The sequence below is a fragment of the Asparagus officinalis genome, chromosome 4 (assembly GCF_001876935.1).
Source record: "Asparagus officinalis chromosome 4, Aspof.V1, whole genome shotgun sequence".
In the NCBI taxonomy this organism is placed as follows: domain Eukaryota; kingdom Viridiplantae; phylum Streptophyta; class Magnoliopsida; order Asparagales; family Asparagaceae; genus Asparagus; species Asparagus officinalis.
Genome location: NC_033797.1, coordinates 69,620,213 through 69,639,614, shown reverse-complemented (window position 1 = coordinate 69,639,614; position 19,402 = coordinate 69,620,213). Strand labels below are relative to the sequence as shown.

The 19,402-nt window shown below is 34.3% G+C and overlaps 1 protein-coding gene across 2 annotated transcripts in view; it reads right to left on the bottom strand.

The window, feature by feature from the left end:
- The window catches only part of LOC109837673 (GDSL esterase/lipase EXL3-like), a 36,743-nt gene continuing 19,865 nt past the window's right edge, over positions 2,525-19,402 (bottom strand). The window contains exons 1-5 of one of the 2 annotated variants that reach the window (XM_020406001.1): positions 8,277-8,592; positions 7,289-7,419; positions 6,968-7,201; positions 3,273-3,528; positions 2,525-2,906 (exon numbers count right to left, since the gene is read on the bottom strand). In XM_020406001.1, the coding sequence (XP_020261590.1) occupies positions 2,713-2,906; positions 3,273-3,528; positions 6,968-7,201; positions 7,289-7,419; positions 8,277-8,553 (1,092 nt within the window). In that variant the 5' untranslated portion in view covers positions 8,554-8,592 and the 3' untranslated portion in view covers positions 2,525-2,712. Of the gene's footprint in view, positions 2,907-3,272; positions 3,529-6,967; positions 7,202-7,288; positions 7,420-8,276; positions 8,593-19,402 lie in introns of those variants that run through there. The other variant, XM_020406002.1, reaches the window with a different exon arrangement.

Genomic DNA, 19,402 nt, shown 5'->3' with positions numbered 1-19,402 from the left:
CAAGTCTCTTCGGAGGTTCGCCAGTTACGTGATTCGGATTCGAATACGTCGAACCCGAAAACCCCGGATCCGGACCCGATCTCGAACGGACAAATGACGAAGTAATCGGACCTGAAGTTGTAGACGGAGGGTCTGAAGACGACGACGGCGTTAGAATTGACGGCACGGCCGGATTTTTGTTTCGGGAGTGGGGTCCACTGCATCGTCGAGGGGTTGCAGATGACGTACGCGCCATCCGCGACGCAGCAGATCAGGCCGTGGGACGAGGACAGGACGGTAATTTCGGAGTAGGGGAGGAAGGAGAAGGTGGGGTCGGGGATCGAGTGGGATGTGGGGTCCAGAGGGAAACAGGCGAGGGGCGAGTTCGTGAAGAGGCCGGAGAGGGAGAGGTGGGTGTAAGACTGGGTGTGGAGGAAGAGAAGCGAGGACACGTGGCGGTCCCATGAGGCGGAGACGGAACGGAAACGGCGGTCGTGGGTAGTTAATTTCTTGACGGCGTCATCTTCTTCTTCTTCATTTTTAATGAAAGAAGTCATTGCGAGCATCTTCTTCTTTCTTTGTTAAATAGAAATGGAGGTTTTACAATTTGCTTCATTTTTGCCTCAATAAAAGGAGGAAGTTGATTTTATGAGGCCACAAATATATGGAAAATATTAATATTGCTGATTTTTTTTATTAAAATACGCTGACAGCTTTTACTCCGAAAATTAAGTTATGGCAGCAGTTGTAATTTTTTCCGTGATTTTCTTCCTCACTGTAGATCTCACCTCCAACTGAAAAATCTTTTCACTTTCGCTGTCAAATTCGTAATTAAAGCAAAAACTAGTGCCTAGTTTGGGTTTGATTTCTCTTTCCTCTGGTTATTTAAAACTGACTTCGCTTGACATTTTTATCATACGATCAGCAATCATATGTGAAGATACGATTCTTCACCTTTGTCAAAAATCTTTTTTCTCAAAAAAGACAATGAAAAATCTTTGTCAAATATCTCAAAAGTGGAGTTTTGTCTAATATTTTATTTTTTTTATTTTCCCGCACTATATTTACTAAATTAGCTGATTACGTGCATTCTCTTTCTCGAAATTTTTTGAAAATTTCAGTTTTCTATTGTTGGAATCCCATTGTAGAATCTTGGGATAAATAGTTATTTTTTGGGTTTATTCTTTATATAATTAAAATAATAATAATATATTCATGGCATTATGAAAATAGTTTTATTCGTATTTCATAGCCTTTTCTTTTATTTTCTTTTTGATTAATTTATAGACATTTCCTTATCATTCTTAAATTGAAAATTATTTATGGCTGCTCCTAATCTGTAACGATAGTAAGGGACGTTATGGGAGGAAGTAGAGGAACAGTTTCAGAAAGAGAAATATATATACAAAAGTAAACTTAATTAAAAATTACCAAAAGATCCCTCCAACTATTCAGCCTATTTCTTCTTTTGTACATATTTAAAAAAATGAAAAAAAATCATTATTGGTGTACCAAAGCAAAGCTGTTAAAATATTCCATATCCTTTCCGCCTTTTAATGTTACGGTTACGAATCATTCCGTTTGTTCTAGAGTAATTTGTTTGATGGAAAAGGGAGCATAATCCCATTTTTAGCGGGAAATAGCAAAAGCCAAAAGGCTAAACTGAAAATCTATATAAGATATTAAGATCCACATAATTTTAAAAAAATAAATAAAAGAGAGAGAAAATATTCTTACAATTTGATATACTTTGTAGTCGAGCAGACTAGAGTGCAAATGTCAAGAAAATTGGAGGTCTAATGAAATTTGGGGAAAGATTGTTAACAATTCTAATAGAAACTTCATTAAGTAAAAAAAAAACACTAGAAGAATTAGAAAGATCTAAAAGTTTTTTTTTTCATTTCTTTTAGCTAACTTTCCTATGCTCGGAATTGAAAAAATAGTACCATGTTTTCTATCTATTTGTTCCTTTTTTCATATATTTAAAATTTTGCAATATCATACGTCTCAACATGAAATAGATAGTTAATTACCTTCAATGGCGTGATCTTTCTTCCCACATTCCGATAATCATAAAGGGAAGACGTACGAAAGAATCATAATATCTCTTTTTCCTTAAAAGGAATTCTTATAGTCAATGTTTTCATAAATTGTAATATTTTATATTTGGATTTTGGGGGAATATGATGATAAGGCTCTAGGCTTTTGTTTCATAAAAGTTTCGGCTTATCGGGGTACAAACAATTCACTCTAATTATCATGGTGGCTCATCTATGATTGATTGACATTTGCATTACTCTTTCAATAAACTTTACGGAATCAAACTCACCAAATTACACATTGACGCAAAAGTTTTAAATCTAGAACAATATAAACACACGTACTTGATAATCCAGTCTGGAATTGAACCAAAAAGAGTGAGGGTCGGATTGGAACCTCCCATTTGTCCAGGTCACCCTCAGCGGGTAACAATGTAATATATAATTAGGTCGAAGGAATCTCTTGGCGGACCAATTCATGCATACTCAGGTGTGACAAGCGCATAAAAAATGAAAAATAAAAATAAAGTGACATTTACTGAATACTCGATCCATCCTCAAGATAATTGAACGTACTGTTCTTCACACACACACACACACATTTGAATCAAAGGGAAAACAATGATACATGCAGGAGAAATTGGAGACCAGTCCATAACACACCTTCTAGATCACCACACGAATATATATAATTCTAGATCAACTGGGGAATATATTTCTCGTACAAGAAGTCCACAAGAACTTTGTACGTCTTCTCGGTTGGGTGATAACTGTCCCAAAATACGTATTTTGAGACATTTGAGCACACTGACGATGTGAGACTATTGCATAGTACAGAAACCTCCAATTTTCCAGTACCACAACATCCCTTTGCTGAAATCTCAAGTCCTACAGAAGATCGCATAAAACAACCCAAACAAACAAACAGTTCAGTAGCTCCTACATAGAGGGGGCAAATTAATATGAATTTGGAGAGGAATTAATTTACGGAAATCAAAGCAATTTGAATGCTCTTTTCAAATAAAAGTTAAATAAATATAATATATAATAATGGTAGCAACGAATTCTGTTCCACTTAATCCCTTTTTCATGGCAACAACAAGGTGTGTGACAAATATAACCAATATTCTGAAAAAGAACTATATGAGATGAACAAGCGTGAATTTAGCAATAAAAACTTAGTATACTTGATTAATAGTCAAGAAAATTTCGACGTTAGATATTTGGGTAAATATTCAAAGATGATTGACTTACCATAGTTTTTTGGGCGTTGAATGATATCATATAAGATGCCGTATATGTCAGCTAGGACCAACCTTGTCCCAGGAAATTTTGTTTTGATTCTTTGGATCTCCGTGCTGACCCTTGAATTGAATAAAGTCGCTAATTGATTCTGAGGAGTGGCACAAGCTCTGAAGATTCCCCCACCTAGAGTTCTTTGTGAAGGAACACATCCAATCGGCGGAATTCCCACGACGCCAATCTTCTTCGCGCCCATTTTAATGAGTTTCTGCAAAAACACAATTTGTTATTTAATTAGCGTTTTCCTCAACTGATTTAAACACAATTTCTCTTACTGCTTGTATATTTGTAGATATAAGGGTTGTTGGTTGGTGTATACAATGATCTGATGAGTGTTCTCATGAACCTACTAGTTTTGTAGATAAGGGTTGTTAGCTGGTGTATTTAAGTGATTGATGCGTGTTCTCATGAACCTACAAATCATGTATATATATTGTTATTAAAATAGTGGAATAATCCATTGATTCTCCTTGCCCATGGATGCAGCCCATTAAGGTGAACCACATAAAATACTTGTTTTACCTTGTTTATGTTCTTAGTTTGAAGCTTGTGGATCGATTTTGGGTTGCATATTTTCAATGTTTATTTGCACTAGATCTTGGATATTCCGTGTTAGGGCTTTGCTCGCTAAAATATGTGAATTCATTCAACTGGGTCGACTGGTTCTTTAAATTTTAGTAGGGGTGAGGTCCTAGTTCTTCTAGAACAAATTGATGACACTTACACCACTTTGCTGGGAGCAGATACGTCCTTGACTCTCATTGTGCAAGCGTCTTGGCAATTCACCCACAAACTAGGGTAATAGAATTAATTGGTTAAGGGTTAATGTGTTTGGGAAAAACTGATATAAGATTGAACTACTTTTCCCCCCCTTCAAAAAAGAGATCCTTAACACCTTGGTTCAGTCCTATTCATGTTAAAGGCCTTTTCCGGATTAGCATGGAGTTGCCAAAAACTAGGGGTGACAAACGGGTCGACCACACCCAACCTAACCCAATATAAATTTTGACTCGACTTGTATAATATTGACCCGACCTGACACATTAAATAATCGGGTCAACCCATTTATTAAATGGGTTACCCATCAACCCAAGTGGCCCATTTAATTGTTTTATGATTTTCATGTACTTAACATAAAGTTGATGGTTAAAGTTTTTATGGTCCTATTTATCATTCATACGTTTTGTATTGTTTAGTGCTAGGCAAGTATAGTTAGTGGTTTCGCGTTCTCTCGAACATTAGGAATAAGAAGAGCACTTTTTCTTTTTCCAAAAAAAATCAATACACCAAGCACTTCACTTAGATTTATTTGATTTGTTGCTAAAATATGTCATTTTCTCAAGGGATTTTTTCTAATTTATAAACTTTATACTCTGTAACTTTTGACAACTTGAACTTTAGGGTGGTTTTTGTAAGTTTTGAAGCTTTTAGGGTGTTTTTTTTTGCAAACATGAAAATTTTTACTATTTATAAGCTATATATTTTATACTGCTTGTAAGTTTTCATATATGTGGCATGTATTTCTGTAAAATTTAACTTATTAAGGGTGTATTTTACAATTTTATAACTTTTAGGGAGTTTTTTGAAAATTTCAAAATTTTCATGCTGCCATCGATAAGTTATAAATTTTGTACTTCTTTAAGTTTTGAATAATTGCGGTCTGTTTCTATAAAATTTAACTTTTTGAGGGTGTATTTGCAATTTTAAAAATTTTAGGGTGTTTTTGACATATTTTAAAATTTTAGTGGTTTTGTTTATAACTTATAGATTTTGTATTGTTTCTAAATTTTGATGTATTTGGGCGTGTTATTGTAAAAGTTTTACTTTTTGAGGGTGTTTTTGCAAATTTTCAAACTTGAAGGGTGTTTTTACTAATTTTTTAAATTTCATGGTGCTGCTTAAAACTTATAGATTTTATACTTTTTTATAGGTTTTGATATTTTTGGGGAGTTTTTATGAAAAAGTTTGACTTTTGTGCATGTATTTTGTAATTTTTGAAACATTTAGGTTGTTTTTTTGCAAAACTCAAAACTTTCAGCGGGGTTTTGTAATTTATAAACTATAAATTTGCACTGTTTGAAAGTTTCAATTTTTTTAAAATTTTTGACATATGTTGGGTATTTTTGCAACTTTTGAAACTTCAGGGTGTTTTTTGCACAATCTTCATGGTACTGTTTATAAGTTTTAGTTTTCGTATTATTTATCGATTTTGATACTTCTGGTGTGTGTTTTTATAAATTTTACTTTGTGAGGGTGCATTTTGTAGTTTTTGAAACTTTAGGGTTTATTTGCAAATTACAAAATTGTCATAGTGTTGTATATAAATGTAGATTTTTGTATTGTTTTGTAAGTTTTAATATTTTCATGGTTTTTGGTAAATTTCTAACTTTTGAGGATGTTTTTTACCTTTCGAACCTCTAAGGGTGTTTTATGCTAATCACAAATTGTTGACAGTGGTGTATGTAATTTATAGATTTTATAGTGTTTGTAAGTATAGATTTTTTATGGGTGTGTTTGTAAAAGTTTTGAATGATAAGGGTTCAATAGTAAATGAGTTAAAATTAAACGGGTCAGCGGGTTGACCTGTTTATAACCCGATTAATAAATGGATTTTTCGGGTCGACCCGATTACAAACCGACCCATATAAAGTGACCTAGACGGGTCACAAATTACCACCCCTCCGGAAAACATCCTTAATTTCTTTAGAAGCACATGGAAAATACTCACTAAAAATTACACGACCAGTATGCTACCAGGCACGAAAAGTAAAATTAATCCATATAAGCTATGAATTTTTCTCTGATAAATTACAAGAAAAGTTCATTTTTTTTAATGTCTAACAATACAATAATATAAGTCCTAGGCTACAGTACATATAGTTCTACTTGATAGATCCCGATTTTTTTATTAGAAAATAGTATGCAGACACATTCAGGCCCAAAATTGATAGAGATGAGAAAACTATGTAAGAAACTCATACAATAAACTAATACAATGAATATTCATGTAAATTTAAAAGAAATTATTAGAAAATTAAATACTTATCCAAGAAATTTGAGTTGGATGGTGGTAAAAAAGATGGAGTAAAATACATTAAATAATGATGATTGTAAAATAGATGTAGAATGTAGCAAAACACATCAAAATTATAGAGAAAAATTTATAGTCCATAGTGTGGTAAACAGATAATTAATTTCAGATTGAAGTGAAGCATTTCATACTATTACATACTAATACTAAACAAAATGAATTAAAACAACAAAGCTCAAAATGAAAAAAAAGAAGCTGGATTCGAACCTAGAACTTCCCTGTTTAACAAACATTCGATGCTCTGGCTTTTCCACTAGGCTGAAAATTCTTCTTGTTTGGTAACTGAGATATATGTTATATATAGTGTCTTCTGAAATTTCAGGTGGTTCAAGTGAACCACCTTGAACTAACATAGGTCCGCCACTGCGGGAACATGTAACATATTAAACGATAGGATTCATAATTCATACACAAAACTACGTACTCCACACATCATATATATTACTACACACACCATATAAAACCCAGTGATTAAATTATATGTGTTGATGTATTGTATTAATTACTAATCAGTTCATGCAGTAAACTATTTAATCAGGAAAAATAAAAGTTTTACCTGCACAAACTCAGAAGCAAAACCTACTAACAGGTTGGCATACGATGGTACATCGTAGGTCCTCTTTCTTAAAGGAGTAGGAAAATACGTATTTGCCACATCATCACTCCCTATGCATACGATGTATAAACTCTCAGAGAAGACTGTAGCTGCTCTGTCCTCTCCTGTGATTGCTCTTACCTTCTCTTTGTATGCTTTGAACAGCTCTAGTTGTTGATCAAGTGATATCGCTGACTAAAACATAATTAACAATTCATATATATGTATATTTGTAACCAAACAAAATAATAGAAATTGAGGTAATTAAAGTAGTCTATATACCGCAACTTTTGAAGTAAGAGGATCGTATCCAGCGCCACCTGAGGCAAAGCTTACACCTGTGATTAAGTCTTCAGGGGCTAGGTTAGCGCCCACATAAGCTGGTAAGTCCTCCTTTAATCCAAGTTTAGAAGCTGCATTAAGGAATTACTTAGTCATTGTAACTAAATTAAGTACCTTTCATATATTTAGCTGATGTGTAAGCTTGTACTTACCATCTCACTTGGGAAGCCATTGTTTCGTTATGAGTAATTAATGGAACAGGACGCAAATGGCCCCGCCTTTTTTCACGTTAAGTACCAAAAAAAAAAAAAAAAAAAAAAAAAAAAAAAAAAAAGACTTGAATTCAAATCCTCCAAACACACCCACACACAAACAGGTATTGGAGAGAAAAAAAAAAAAAAAAAAAAAAAAAAGACTTGAATTCAAATCCTCCAAACACACCCACACACAAACAGGTATTGGAGAGATCACTACAATGTTATGAGAACGGTTAATTCGTTTAGTGGATAAGTACAGTTTGTATTTTGAGTGTAAATTACGAACAAATTCAATTTATCGATGACTGCTAGATTTGAAACGAAACACAACCACGTACATGCTAGACAAATTAACACGTGATTGCAATAAATATAGAGATCTCCTCTCTACATTCTTGTAGCGGAGAAGACCCAAATCCAAAAAACTTCAATAATGATTCTAGATTTATGATTGAGATTACGAGCTATACTTTAAAAATTAAAGCCAAAGAGAAAATGTAAAATTAATAATTTTATGTTTGTGTGTAATCAAATGATTAATTAAAAGAATTTTTTTTTTATGCCAAACATAATTTGACAAGTATATATGGAAGCAAACATAAGTGTAAACTATGAAAAATAACCTCACAAATTGTAGGAGTTAAATATAGAAATCAAGACAAGTTTGGAAGGAATAAGGAAATTAACAGCGCAAACAAGCTATATATAGAACTCTATGTGTATATATGTACCAATAAAATCAGAAGGGATCCTTCCATTGCAGAATCTGCCAGTGGGCTTGCCACCGGTGAAGTCGACACCATAGGGTGGGAAATTACTCTTGACGATGGTATTAATGTCATTGTTGTTTCCAGGGTCCATGATCGAGTCCCCGAACACGATTAATGCGGGCACAAGCGGTGCAGTTGAAGGAGAATCCTTAGCCATTGCTAAGATCTCAACCTCAGAAGGACTAAGGTAGAAGAAGACGAAGAAGAAGAAGACTATTGGATTTCTGAGCAACCTCATTTTCACAGTATGTAGTGGTACTTTTTTTTTGACTAGGGCTTGTTCGTTTAAATAAAGTAAAAGAAGTTCAACAAAGTTAGGGTAGTGTGGTTGGGGGTAACTGTTAGACGAATTGAATGAGGGACAGAAATCATGAGGGCTTAATTAATTGCACTTAAATAACCTATAGTCACATCTACTTTGCACTTAATATAGCCTGAAATTATTAAAATTTTCATTTGAAAAATTCTTTAAGGACCCAAAATATGGGACCAATAGGGGGGACAAGTGAGGTGTCCCCCTTCTATTGGATAATGAGTTGGCCATCATTAATGATGGCCAATTCATTATCCAATAGAAGGGGGACACCTCACTTGTCCCCTTTATTGGTCCCATATTTTGGGTCCCTGTAGCAAAGCTCTTAACATGTAAATACATCAAACTAAAGTCTTTAAAACGTGCACTTAATTAATACCTTTGAGTTTACGCAACTGAGAGTATTTAAGTCACTATTAGAGACCATACCATCATAGACAACACATCCTAGACGGACAAATATCCATCTAGGATGCGGTATTATAGACGGATTACAACAGTCTACGAAAATCCGTCGAAAATGCATGTATTGCAGGCGGACTTGCCGTTGGGGATGTGATTCCAGGCGATTTTTTCAAACAAATAGGGCCCACATCCTAGATAGCTGATCTATCTAGGATGTTAGCATATTTTTTGCCCCCTAACTTCAACTTTACCTTTTCACCAGATCTGGCTCATTGCATCCTTGAAGATTCCTCACCGCTCGCCGAAGGACGTCATTCACCATCGTCGTTGAAGCTTGTCATCGCTGCTCGTCGTCGAAGTCGATGAAGGACGCTGCTATTTGTCGTCATCGAAGTGGTCGAAGGCTAGCTGTCGTGCGCTTGCTGGTCATCGTCGAAGTGCGTTGTCAAAGTCTATTGCTTATCGTCATCGTCAAAGTGCTTGAAGGCTGTCGCTGTTGCTCGTCGTTGAACTGGTCTAGGGCTGCCGCTACTCATCGTCATCGAAGTGTGCTACTACTCATCGTCAAAGTTCGCCCCCTGCTCGTTAGTCGATCACGTGGTCAAAGGCTCGTCGTCGAAGGTCGCCACTCGTTTGAGAAAAAGTTAAGCTTCACCACCCCCTCTAAACATCCAAAACCCTCCTAATTATTCATCAATAAACACCCAAAATAGCCCTAATTAATCATTGATATTAACCCTAAATGAGTAACCCTTAACCAAAATCTAACCCCAGTCAACTCTATTGACTAATCCTTGCCCAAAATCTAGCCCTAATATTAATTACCCCTAAAACTAATCTAAAATCAATAAACATAGCCCTAATTAATTTAATTAGGCAATTTTTTGGTCAATGAAAATTTTTATTCATTTATCAAATATGAAAGTGTTATGTACATCATGATGCTCAACTTTTTTAAACAAAAACTGAGAAACCAAAAAATGCTGTAAACAGAGAACTAAGCCTCAAGATGGCAAACAATCACTGTTAGAAAAGGAAGGGTTATTATTTGGATGTCAATTTTGATCTCCCTGACCAACTGATCTACACTTATGCTCTTTTGCTGCGAAATCCTCATGTTGCGCTCCCACCATATGTAGGAGATAGTAGTAGTAAGCGACATTCTTTTTAATTTTTGTTTGCAACCTTTACCCCTCAACCTGTTAGTGTACCAATTCAGGAGACGAAGCCCGTTGCAAGCTCTCCATTTGAACCCCAGCCAATTCATGATATTATTCCAGACTTCACACGAGAAACTACATTCAAAGAACAGGTGATTTCTGTTCTCACAACTTGACTTAGAACAAAGACAGCACAAATTTGAATTTGTAATCCCCAACTTCAGCAACATGTTCCGTGTGAGGAGTCTGTCATGGATTGCTAGCTAGCTTATAAAAGAGTGTTTAGGAACGTTAAGGTTCTGCCAAATTGTATTAGACCATGCTACACACTCTGTTGAAGAGGATAGAGCAATATATAGTGCTGATAACTTCACTTTACCATTCTTGTAACAAGAATTGATGAGGTTTTTCAAAATTTCAACACCTCCGCAAGAAACCACTGCTTTATTTCTAGTTTTTATCAACTGCTTCCACATCCAAGAGTCTCCAGGTTTAGCATTTACCCGCCAAATATCCATGTTCTTTAAATAAGTGTCATGGATCCATTTAATCCATAGTGATTCTTTATTGATGTGTATATTCCAGATACAACGCAGTGTAGAAGCTATGTTCCAAGTAATGACAGAGTAAATCCTTAAGCCACCTTTCTTCTTCTCCAGGCATATCCTCTCCCATGAAATAAGAGGAATCTTTAAAGCTTGGTCTGATTCTCCCCACAAGAAGTTCCTACAGAGTTCATCAATTTTCTGTAACACACTGATAGGAAGAATGTAGTTTGATGTCCAAAAAGTTTGAATGCCAAGAACCACACTTTTGATGACTTGTATCCGTCCAGCATAATATAAGGTTCTCTGATTCTTCCATTTTTGAAGTTGAGCAGTTATCTTTGTGAAGAGAGGATTACAATCTAAGAAAGATAACCTTTTGGTTATTAGAGGAACTCCCAAATATCTTATAGGCATTACAACTTCAGAGAAACCCAGGCAGCTGTTAATGGAGTTTTTCACTGAATCTTCAACTCCCCCATAGTAAATTGAGCATTTATTTCGGTTTGCCTCAAGACTGAAGTGATGCTGAATTCCTGTAAACATGTATATAGTTTTTGCACAGAATAAAGATCACCCTTAGCAAATAAGAGCAAATCATCAGCAAATATGATATGATTGATCTGAAATTTGGCACACTTTGGGTGAAATTTGAATAACCTATCATTCTTTAACACACCCAAACTCCTTGAGAGGTACTCCATACCCAAAATAAACAAATATGGAGAAAGAAGATCTCCTTGTCTTCGTCCCCGTTCACCCTTGAAACAGTCATGAAGAGTTCCATCTAAAGATATTGAATATTTTGGAGAGGATATGCAAGCCAAAATCCATTTAATCATAGCCATAGGGAAACCCAAGCCATGGAGCAAATCAGAGAGAAAACTCCAACTGATAGAATCAAAGGCCTTTCTAATGTCTATATATTTAGCATAACCCTTGGGGAAAGATGTTTCCTACCATAGCTTTTAACAAGCTCATGTGCCAACATAATGTTAGAGGAAATTTGTCTTCCCTTCACAAAAGCAAATTGTGCTTCATTTACCAAATATCCCATTATAGGTTTCATTCTGTTCGACAAAATTTTAGAGATGAACTTGTACAAATAATTGCAGCAAGAAATGGGTCTAAAATCTGAAGGGTTTTTTGGACATTGTACCTTTGGAATCAAAGTGATAGAAGTTGAATTCACCATGCCCAGAAGTTTACCAGTTTTGAAAAATTCCTCTATAGCTTGTGTTACCTCATCACCAATTATATCTCAAGAAGATTTAAAAAAGGAGACATTGTATCCATCAGGTCCAGGTGCCCTATCATCTGGCATAGAGAAGACATCAGCTTTTATTTCTTCTTTAGAGATAGGCCTAGACAAATTCCTGGCTTGTGTTTGATCTAAACATGGTCCTGCTTGAATTATGTTAATATCTGGGGGGCCTTGTAACTACAATAGTACCCATAAGATTTTTGTAATATGATGTAAGTTCTTGTGCAATCCCCTCAATATCAGAAATTCTTTCCCCTTTGTTGTTGTACAAAACCAGAATTCTGTTATTATGCTTGTTTGATTTTGTAACTGTATGAAATAGGCTGGTGCACCTGTCTCCTTGAAGATTCCATGCAATCCTAGCTTTTTGTTGATAGAAAGATAGTTCACAATCAAGAAGTTTATTGTAGTTTGCAAAACATACATTTTCTTGATTTATAAGAGTAGGATTGAAAGGATTTGCCCAAAGATCCCTCTGAACATTCTCTAAAGAGTTTCTGGCTCTTTACACATGCTCACTGATATTGTAGAAGCGTCTCTTGTTTAATTCCTTCAATTCTCACCTCAGCAATTTGAGTTTAGAATAAACAGAGAACATAGCATATCCTTCAATGGGAGTTCGCCAGATTTTTGAGACTGTAGAAAGATAGCTAGGATGTTTAATCCACATCTTGAAATTTTTAAAAGTTTTTTTTCCATGCTCAAGATCTTCATATATTGAAACCACAACTGGAGAATGATCCGAGAAGCTTGGGAGAAGAAATTCTACATAACTTGAATTGAACATTTAAATCCAAGAATTGTTTACAAGGCCTCTGTCAAGTCTACTCCAAACCCTCATGTTAGCTACCTGCTTGTTGTTCCATGTATAAAAATAACCCAAAGTTTTTAGGTGAGAAAGCTGGCAGTCCTCAATAGCTTTATTAAAATCACTTGTATTAGCTTCAGAAATCACTGCACCTCCTAACTTTTCTTCATTGCTAATCAAGGCATTAAAATCTCCACACAAGAGCCATGGTGTACTGCCAATGCTATTATGCATATATCTGAGATCTGACCATAGATTTTTCCTTTCTTCTAAATGATTAGAACCATATATAGATGAAATGATACAATCCGGTCTTCCATCAATAGACTTAACTGTGCATGTGATGTGTTGATCTGATAATTTAACAGCTTGTACAATAAAAGTCTTTGGATCCCACATGATTATAATTCTTGCTTTACCAGAGTTTCCCACATTTGACAACCATTCCCAATTTTTTTCAATTTTCTTAGTACAAGTAGGTATCCTTACATCCTTAATTTTGGTTTCTAGAAGAGCAATAAAGGAGAGGTGATTTTGCAACAAATGATTTTTAATCAAAAGTTGCTTAGAGGAATTATTTAATCCTCTAACATTCCAAAAGGATAGGTTCATTTAAACAGCCCCCCTCTATTAATTGTAGAGGGATCAAAATAAATGTTATCCAAAGTAGAGAAAGGATTGTCAGGAGTAATTTTACCCTTTAACTTTTTCCTTTGACAAGAGACCAGGAATTTTTCCCTTGAGGAAGCATTTCATGAATTGCAGCTTTAGATCCAGAATGAACGTGCACAACATGCACAGAACTAGATTCAATATTTCTGCTACAATTACCATATCCAGTATTAATTTCCTCTTGAACTTTTTTATGCACATGCAACTGAACACTAAATTTATCCACAACATTTCCAGAAGCAAGCACCTGAATTGTACTTTCAGACACATGTTCCTTATGTATCACTTTCTCATTTGCCTGCATTTGCAACTGGATACTTGAAACACCTTCAAAAGGCACAGTCACAGGCTTGAGCACAACCTACACATGAGGTTGTGCCTGATTTTCTCCAGTACTACAACATTTTGCATCATTTATATTACCCGTATTCTTAATAGGATTAACTTTAGGGATCCATCTTTGAATTCTGGGCTGTTTCTTGCAAAAATTTGAATCATGTCCAACTTGCTTACAAAAATCACACCATTTAGGTTTCAATTCATAGTTAACCCTTTGGGTAAACTGTTTTCCTTTTGGTCTCTGTATAATGATTTGGTCAGGAAGGGGAGAAGGTAAATTAACCTCAACCAGCACTCTTGCATAGGCTAACATCTGTCTGTTTGCAGTAAGTTCGTCGGTTATGATTGGTCGTCCAATTACACTTACAATTTTGCTAATACCCTTAGCATTCCACAAATTCAGCCTTAAACCTGGTAGTTGAATCCACATGGGATAGATGCAATCTTTAATTCTATCAACATCCTCTTCAGTGGACCAAGGTTTCAAGAGGAGAGGTCTAGAGCCAAAGAACCATGGACCATTAACTAGTATATCACTAACCTCTTCTTTACTCTTGAAATTAAACAGAAATACACCATATTTGAGCGCAAACTTCAGGAATAGCTAAATTTGCCCAAATTTTCTGCACAAAATTCTCCATAGCTTTAAATTTAACATTTATCCCCAAAACCTGACCAATAAGAGAAAATTTCCACATTGACTCTCCTTCATTCCATTCTTCATCATCGAAAGTCACTATATCATTCGTTTTAGAAGGCTCAAAGGACATATTTAAACCACTACTTTCTTTTCTATTATCTGAAAAAAACTGACCCAACTTTTCTTCATATTATTAACAGGAGATGATGAATTTTTATTTTTTGAAGGTTCCAAAGACTGCTCCAGAGATTGTGCATCAGAATCAGAATTTGTAAGAGTAATCTTATCAGTAATTATCTCAACAGGTTTTGATGAACCAGTAATCGAATCCAAATTCAAAGGAGCAGATGACGCAGAAAACATTTTATCAGAGATTACTTTACTAGCAGATTTAGATGGGAAAATCTGAGATGAAGGTGAAAAAGGCAATACCTCTTCCAATTCAACCTCCTCAACTATCAAGAACGCCTACTAGAGATATTAAGAACTTCAATAGAGATCGGAGACTTACTAAGCAAGCGAGTTTGAACGTCGATCTGAGGAATAGCCTGAAGAAGATGAGGATCTGAAATCGAGGTTGTAGATCTAAGGATTTCGCATCATCGATTTCTTCTTTTTTGCTCCTATTTGCCCCGTTGACCCCATCACTTCTTCAAGACTAGAATCATCATCTTTCTCCAAGAAACTAGCATCAATTTGATCATCTTCAGATAATAGAGAAGAATTTGAAGATCGTAATCTAATTTCCAGGATTTTTTGCTACTTATTTTCTTCTTTTTCCTATCAAAAAGCAAACTAGGAGCGCAAGTTAGCAAGGCAAAAATCGCCTGCTAACTTGCACTAGAGAAACTGCTAAAAAATATTCAATGATTCTTGCTCTCATTAGGCAAATTTTGTAATAACCTAACCCTAAGTGGACTAATCCTTAACCAAGATCTAACCCTAATCAAGGCTATTGACTAAACCTAACCCTAAATGGACTAATCATTACTCAAAATCTAAACCTAACATTAATTACCTCTAAAACTTAAAAGTCATAAAACTAGACCTAATTATTGTAATTAGCGTAATTATTTAATACCCAAACATTAGACATTGCAACAATAATTAATATATATTGTTAATCTTAACTCTAAACACTAATAAACCTATTTATGTTGGAATAGGGATAATAGCCCTAAGCCTACCCCTAATCCTCAAAACGCAAATGACATATCTTTTTAATTCTAAATTTAAACATTAATTCATGGAAACACTAATTACATGAACCTAACCCTAATTAATCCAATGAACCTAACCTTAATTAGTCAAATAAAGCTAACCCTAATTAATCGAACAAAACTAACACTAATGATGCTAGACTTAGGCTAGTTACCCTAGTCCTACCCTTAATCATTGAAACACTATAGTTACATATAATTCTAATTTCAAGTTTAAATATTAGTTCATAGACCTAACCGTAACCCTAGCTAAGTCTAACATTAATTACATATATTTTCTAATTAGGATAATAACTCTATTGTGAGACTAGCCTAATCTATTAGTCCTAATTACCCAAAATATGCTACTTACCTTGCTAAACCTAGAGTCAATAATTACTCTACTCTTAGTAAATCAAATTAGTCTAATTACCATAAAAATCCTTATGACATTAGACTAATTATTCTAATAATTAACATAATAATATTATTAAGACCAACTTTGGCTCTAATAACTCTAATAGCACTAATGACACTAAATAAAACTAACTTTAACCCTACTTACCCAATCAACTATATATATGTGCTATATGTGTGTTTTATAAGTTTATTTATGATATGTAAAAGCGTGATTTAATCAAACAAAGTTTTTCAAAATTAGTGTGCTATATAACACAACAATGCGTTATATATCTGACATAGGGGAATAAAAAAGTAACGTTATCCGTAGACTCTCGTTCAATAATTACTGTCAATTGTTTGGACTTATAATAAAAGATATATGACTCATTTTGGATATGAAAATATATTTTTTATCCAAAAAATATGGCGTACGTTATTTTATAAGTAGAAGACGATGGGTATTTGAAATCGTAATTATTGCACCTGTCCAGTTCATACGAGTTAGGAATATAGAAATGCGTCATCTATCTTTGTATACTTTGTGTATTTTTATTTCTAGAAAGTGTTGGCGGTACTTACTCTTTGTTCTTCATGTATAATAAGCGTATGTTGTTCTACGTTTAGGTCTAATATCGTTAAGCATAATAACATCCACACAGTGTACTCAAGAATAGCAGGTAGGTGCTTCCAATATTTTTTAGATATGAAAATGCACAAATTTTAAAAGGTAGAATATGAGAAGTGAAATTAAATTGGTAATAAATGTTTGCTATAAGCATTTACACATTTCTTGTTTATACAATTTAACAACTTAATTAAAATTACAGATGAGAGGTAAGAGACTTTTTGGTGAGGGGTGTGATCGATCACGATCCACGATCCTAGGCAATGGATTTGAGGAGACATTGACACCATAGTCTCCTCACATAGGTAAATTATTTTTTAGTTTTTATGTTTTATTATTCATGATATTTGCTTGCTTTAATAACTTCAATTGTTCAGATGATCAATCATGGTCGGTGACTCCAGGGTCTGGTCATTATATACCAGAATCCTTTGCGGAACCATTAACACCATCTCCTCATATAGGTACGTAGTAGTTAATATTGCATAGTTTTTAGTAATGTAATGGTTTTGCATTGATTATTATCTTTAATTTTGCAAGTATTTCCTTGACACCATCATTTACTTCTGATGAGTCACCAACCATTTTCTGGCCACTTAGACCTGATATCTGTCGTCTCCTATTACTGTCAGATGCATTTCAATATAAGGCTAGATCTAACAACCTCAATCCACTTGCAAAAAGAAAATTACTGGAGTTGGGTAATTTGATAAAGACTAGAAAAGACAATGCAATTGCAACGAAAGAGAAAGAGAGACTGAGAAGGGTAAATTTAATAATTCTATTTTTTCACCTTTTAAATTTTAAAGTTATTAATCTTTTTTTCTTGTTGTCTTAGCAGGTAGTGAACTTCCACCGAAGAAGAATGGACGTGGTGCAAACAAGTCTAACACAAAGGAAACATCGAAGGGACAAAAAGTTGTTCTTGACTGGAGTGCAGTAAGGATGCCAAACGGTACTTGGGCCACTAAACTTAATAACTATATTGGAGCTTTAGTCTGGAGAGCAAATATTTGCGGCCCATTCTTTACCTACTAGAGCTTCCATGGTCAGCCTTCACTGAAATATGGGAAAAACTCATGGTATATTATTAGTAATTTACACTTTCATTTATATTTCTGTAGTGCATTTTAGTTACATATATGTAAATTTATAGAAATCTTATTGCCTTGAGAACCATCCCAGATGGATGGAACTATGTTTTTTGACCCGATGAGAAGGTTTTAGCTGCATCCAAATAGTAAAGACATGAACTGAAGCATAACGTATATAAGAAATATGAGCATGATTGGCAAAGGTTTTATGTTCTCGATCCTAGGGTGGATTGATATCATTTCATAGCACTTCTCAACTATTGGAACACTAAGACAGCAGAAATAAGATATTAATTTTGTTAATTTTGATATTGTACTTATGTTATATATATTTCTAGAACTTTTTTGTGCAGACATCAACTTTCAATGGACATGTTGATCGGATATGCCGCAAGTACGACCACCACACGGGTTTACAATCATATACTACTGTCGAGGGTAGTTATTGCTGATCTACAATATAGAATATTTAAAGCTTAGTATTCTTTAATTATTTATTACAACCATTTCTAATAGCTTTGTTATTTCATAAGGCAAAGTCTTCAAGCCGGTCAACGAATTGGTGAAGGTCGCTTATGGCATCTTCAAGAGTACATATGATAAGGAAGATAAGAAGAAAGACAACCTTGAGTTTGTGGTAATGATTTTGTTCCACATATGAAATTTCTATGTAGTCCCTAAAATCTTATTATATTTTTCAATTAATCCATTCATTAGTTATTTTGGCTAATTACTAACTTTGGTTAGGCAAATTCTTAGTTTGAAATAACATATAACAAAGAGATATAACTAGTGTATGATTAATGTTTGTTGCCATGACACTAGTGACTAGATACTTGGATGATGATATGTTGGAATAGGGAATCATTTAGGAAGATAAAATTTCTTTTGAGTTCTCTTGGTACCCTTGCTTATTGGAACACATATATCAAGTTTGTACAAGTTATAATTTAATTAGTATTTAATAAATTGAATGAGGGTATAAAATAGTTTAAGTGATGAGGGTATAAAATAGTTATATGTTGTGTCGGTCCCAAGTTAACTCAATGAAATACGATATTCAAATTTTTTGGAGTTATGCAAACTAATATTTAATTTTTATTTTTTTTAAGGTTACCAACTTCCAACTTTACCACCGTATATATACGTGATATGCAACTTAAGTTAAAATAAGTTTTAAGTTGTGAGGTTGTTTAACATGACGTTTTTGGATTTCTCATTTCATGACTTATTATCTATGTATACATGATGAATTTATTGGATTTTGAAACTATGTGTGAGATTGAGATAATCATTTAAGTGATGAACCATAATGCGATAGTTATTTTAAATTTTTATTAGTTAGCGGATTGTGTTGTGAATATGTGGGATGTCAAATTTGAGATTATTCAATATTGTGTTGGATGTGGATATTGTTGGATGGAAATATGAATGTAGTGGATATTAAAAATATTTGATAAGTATGCGATGGATATTTAAAATATGTTTATACAGGTCCAAAGCGTGATAGAGAAAATGCAAATTTGCTGCTGGAAATGCATATAAAACATTTTAGATGGCTATGCCATCTTAGATGTGTAACCACATTGTAGACGGCTACGCCGTCTAGGATATGTCCGAG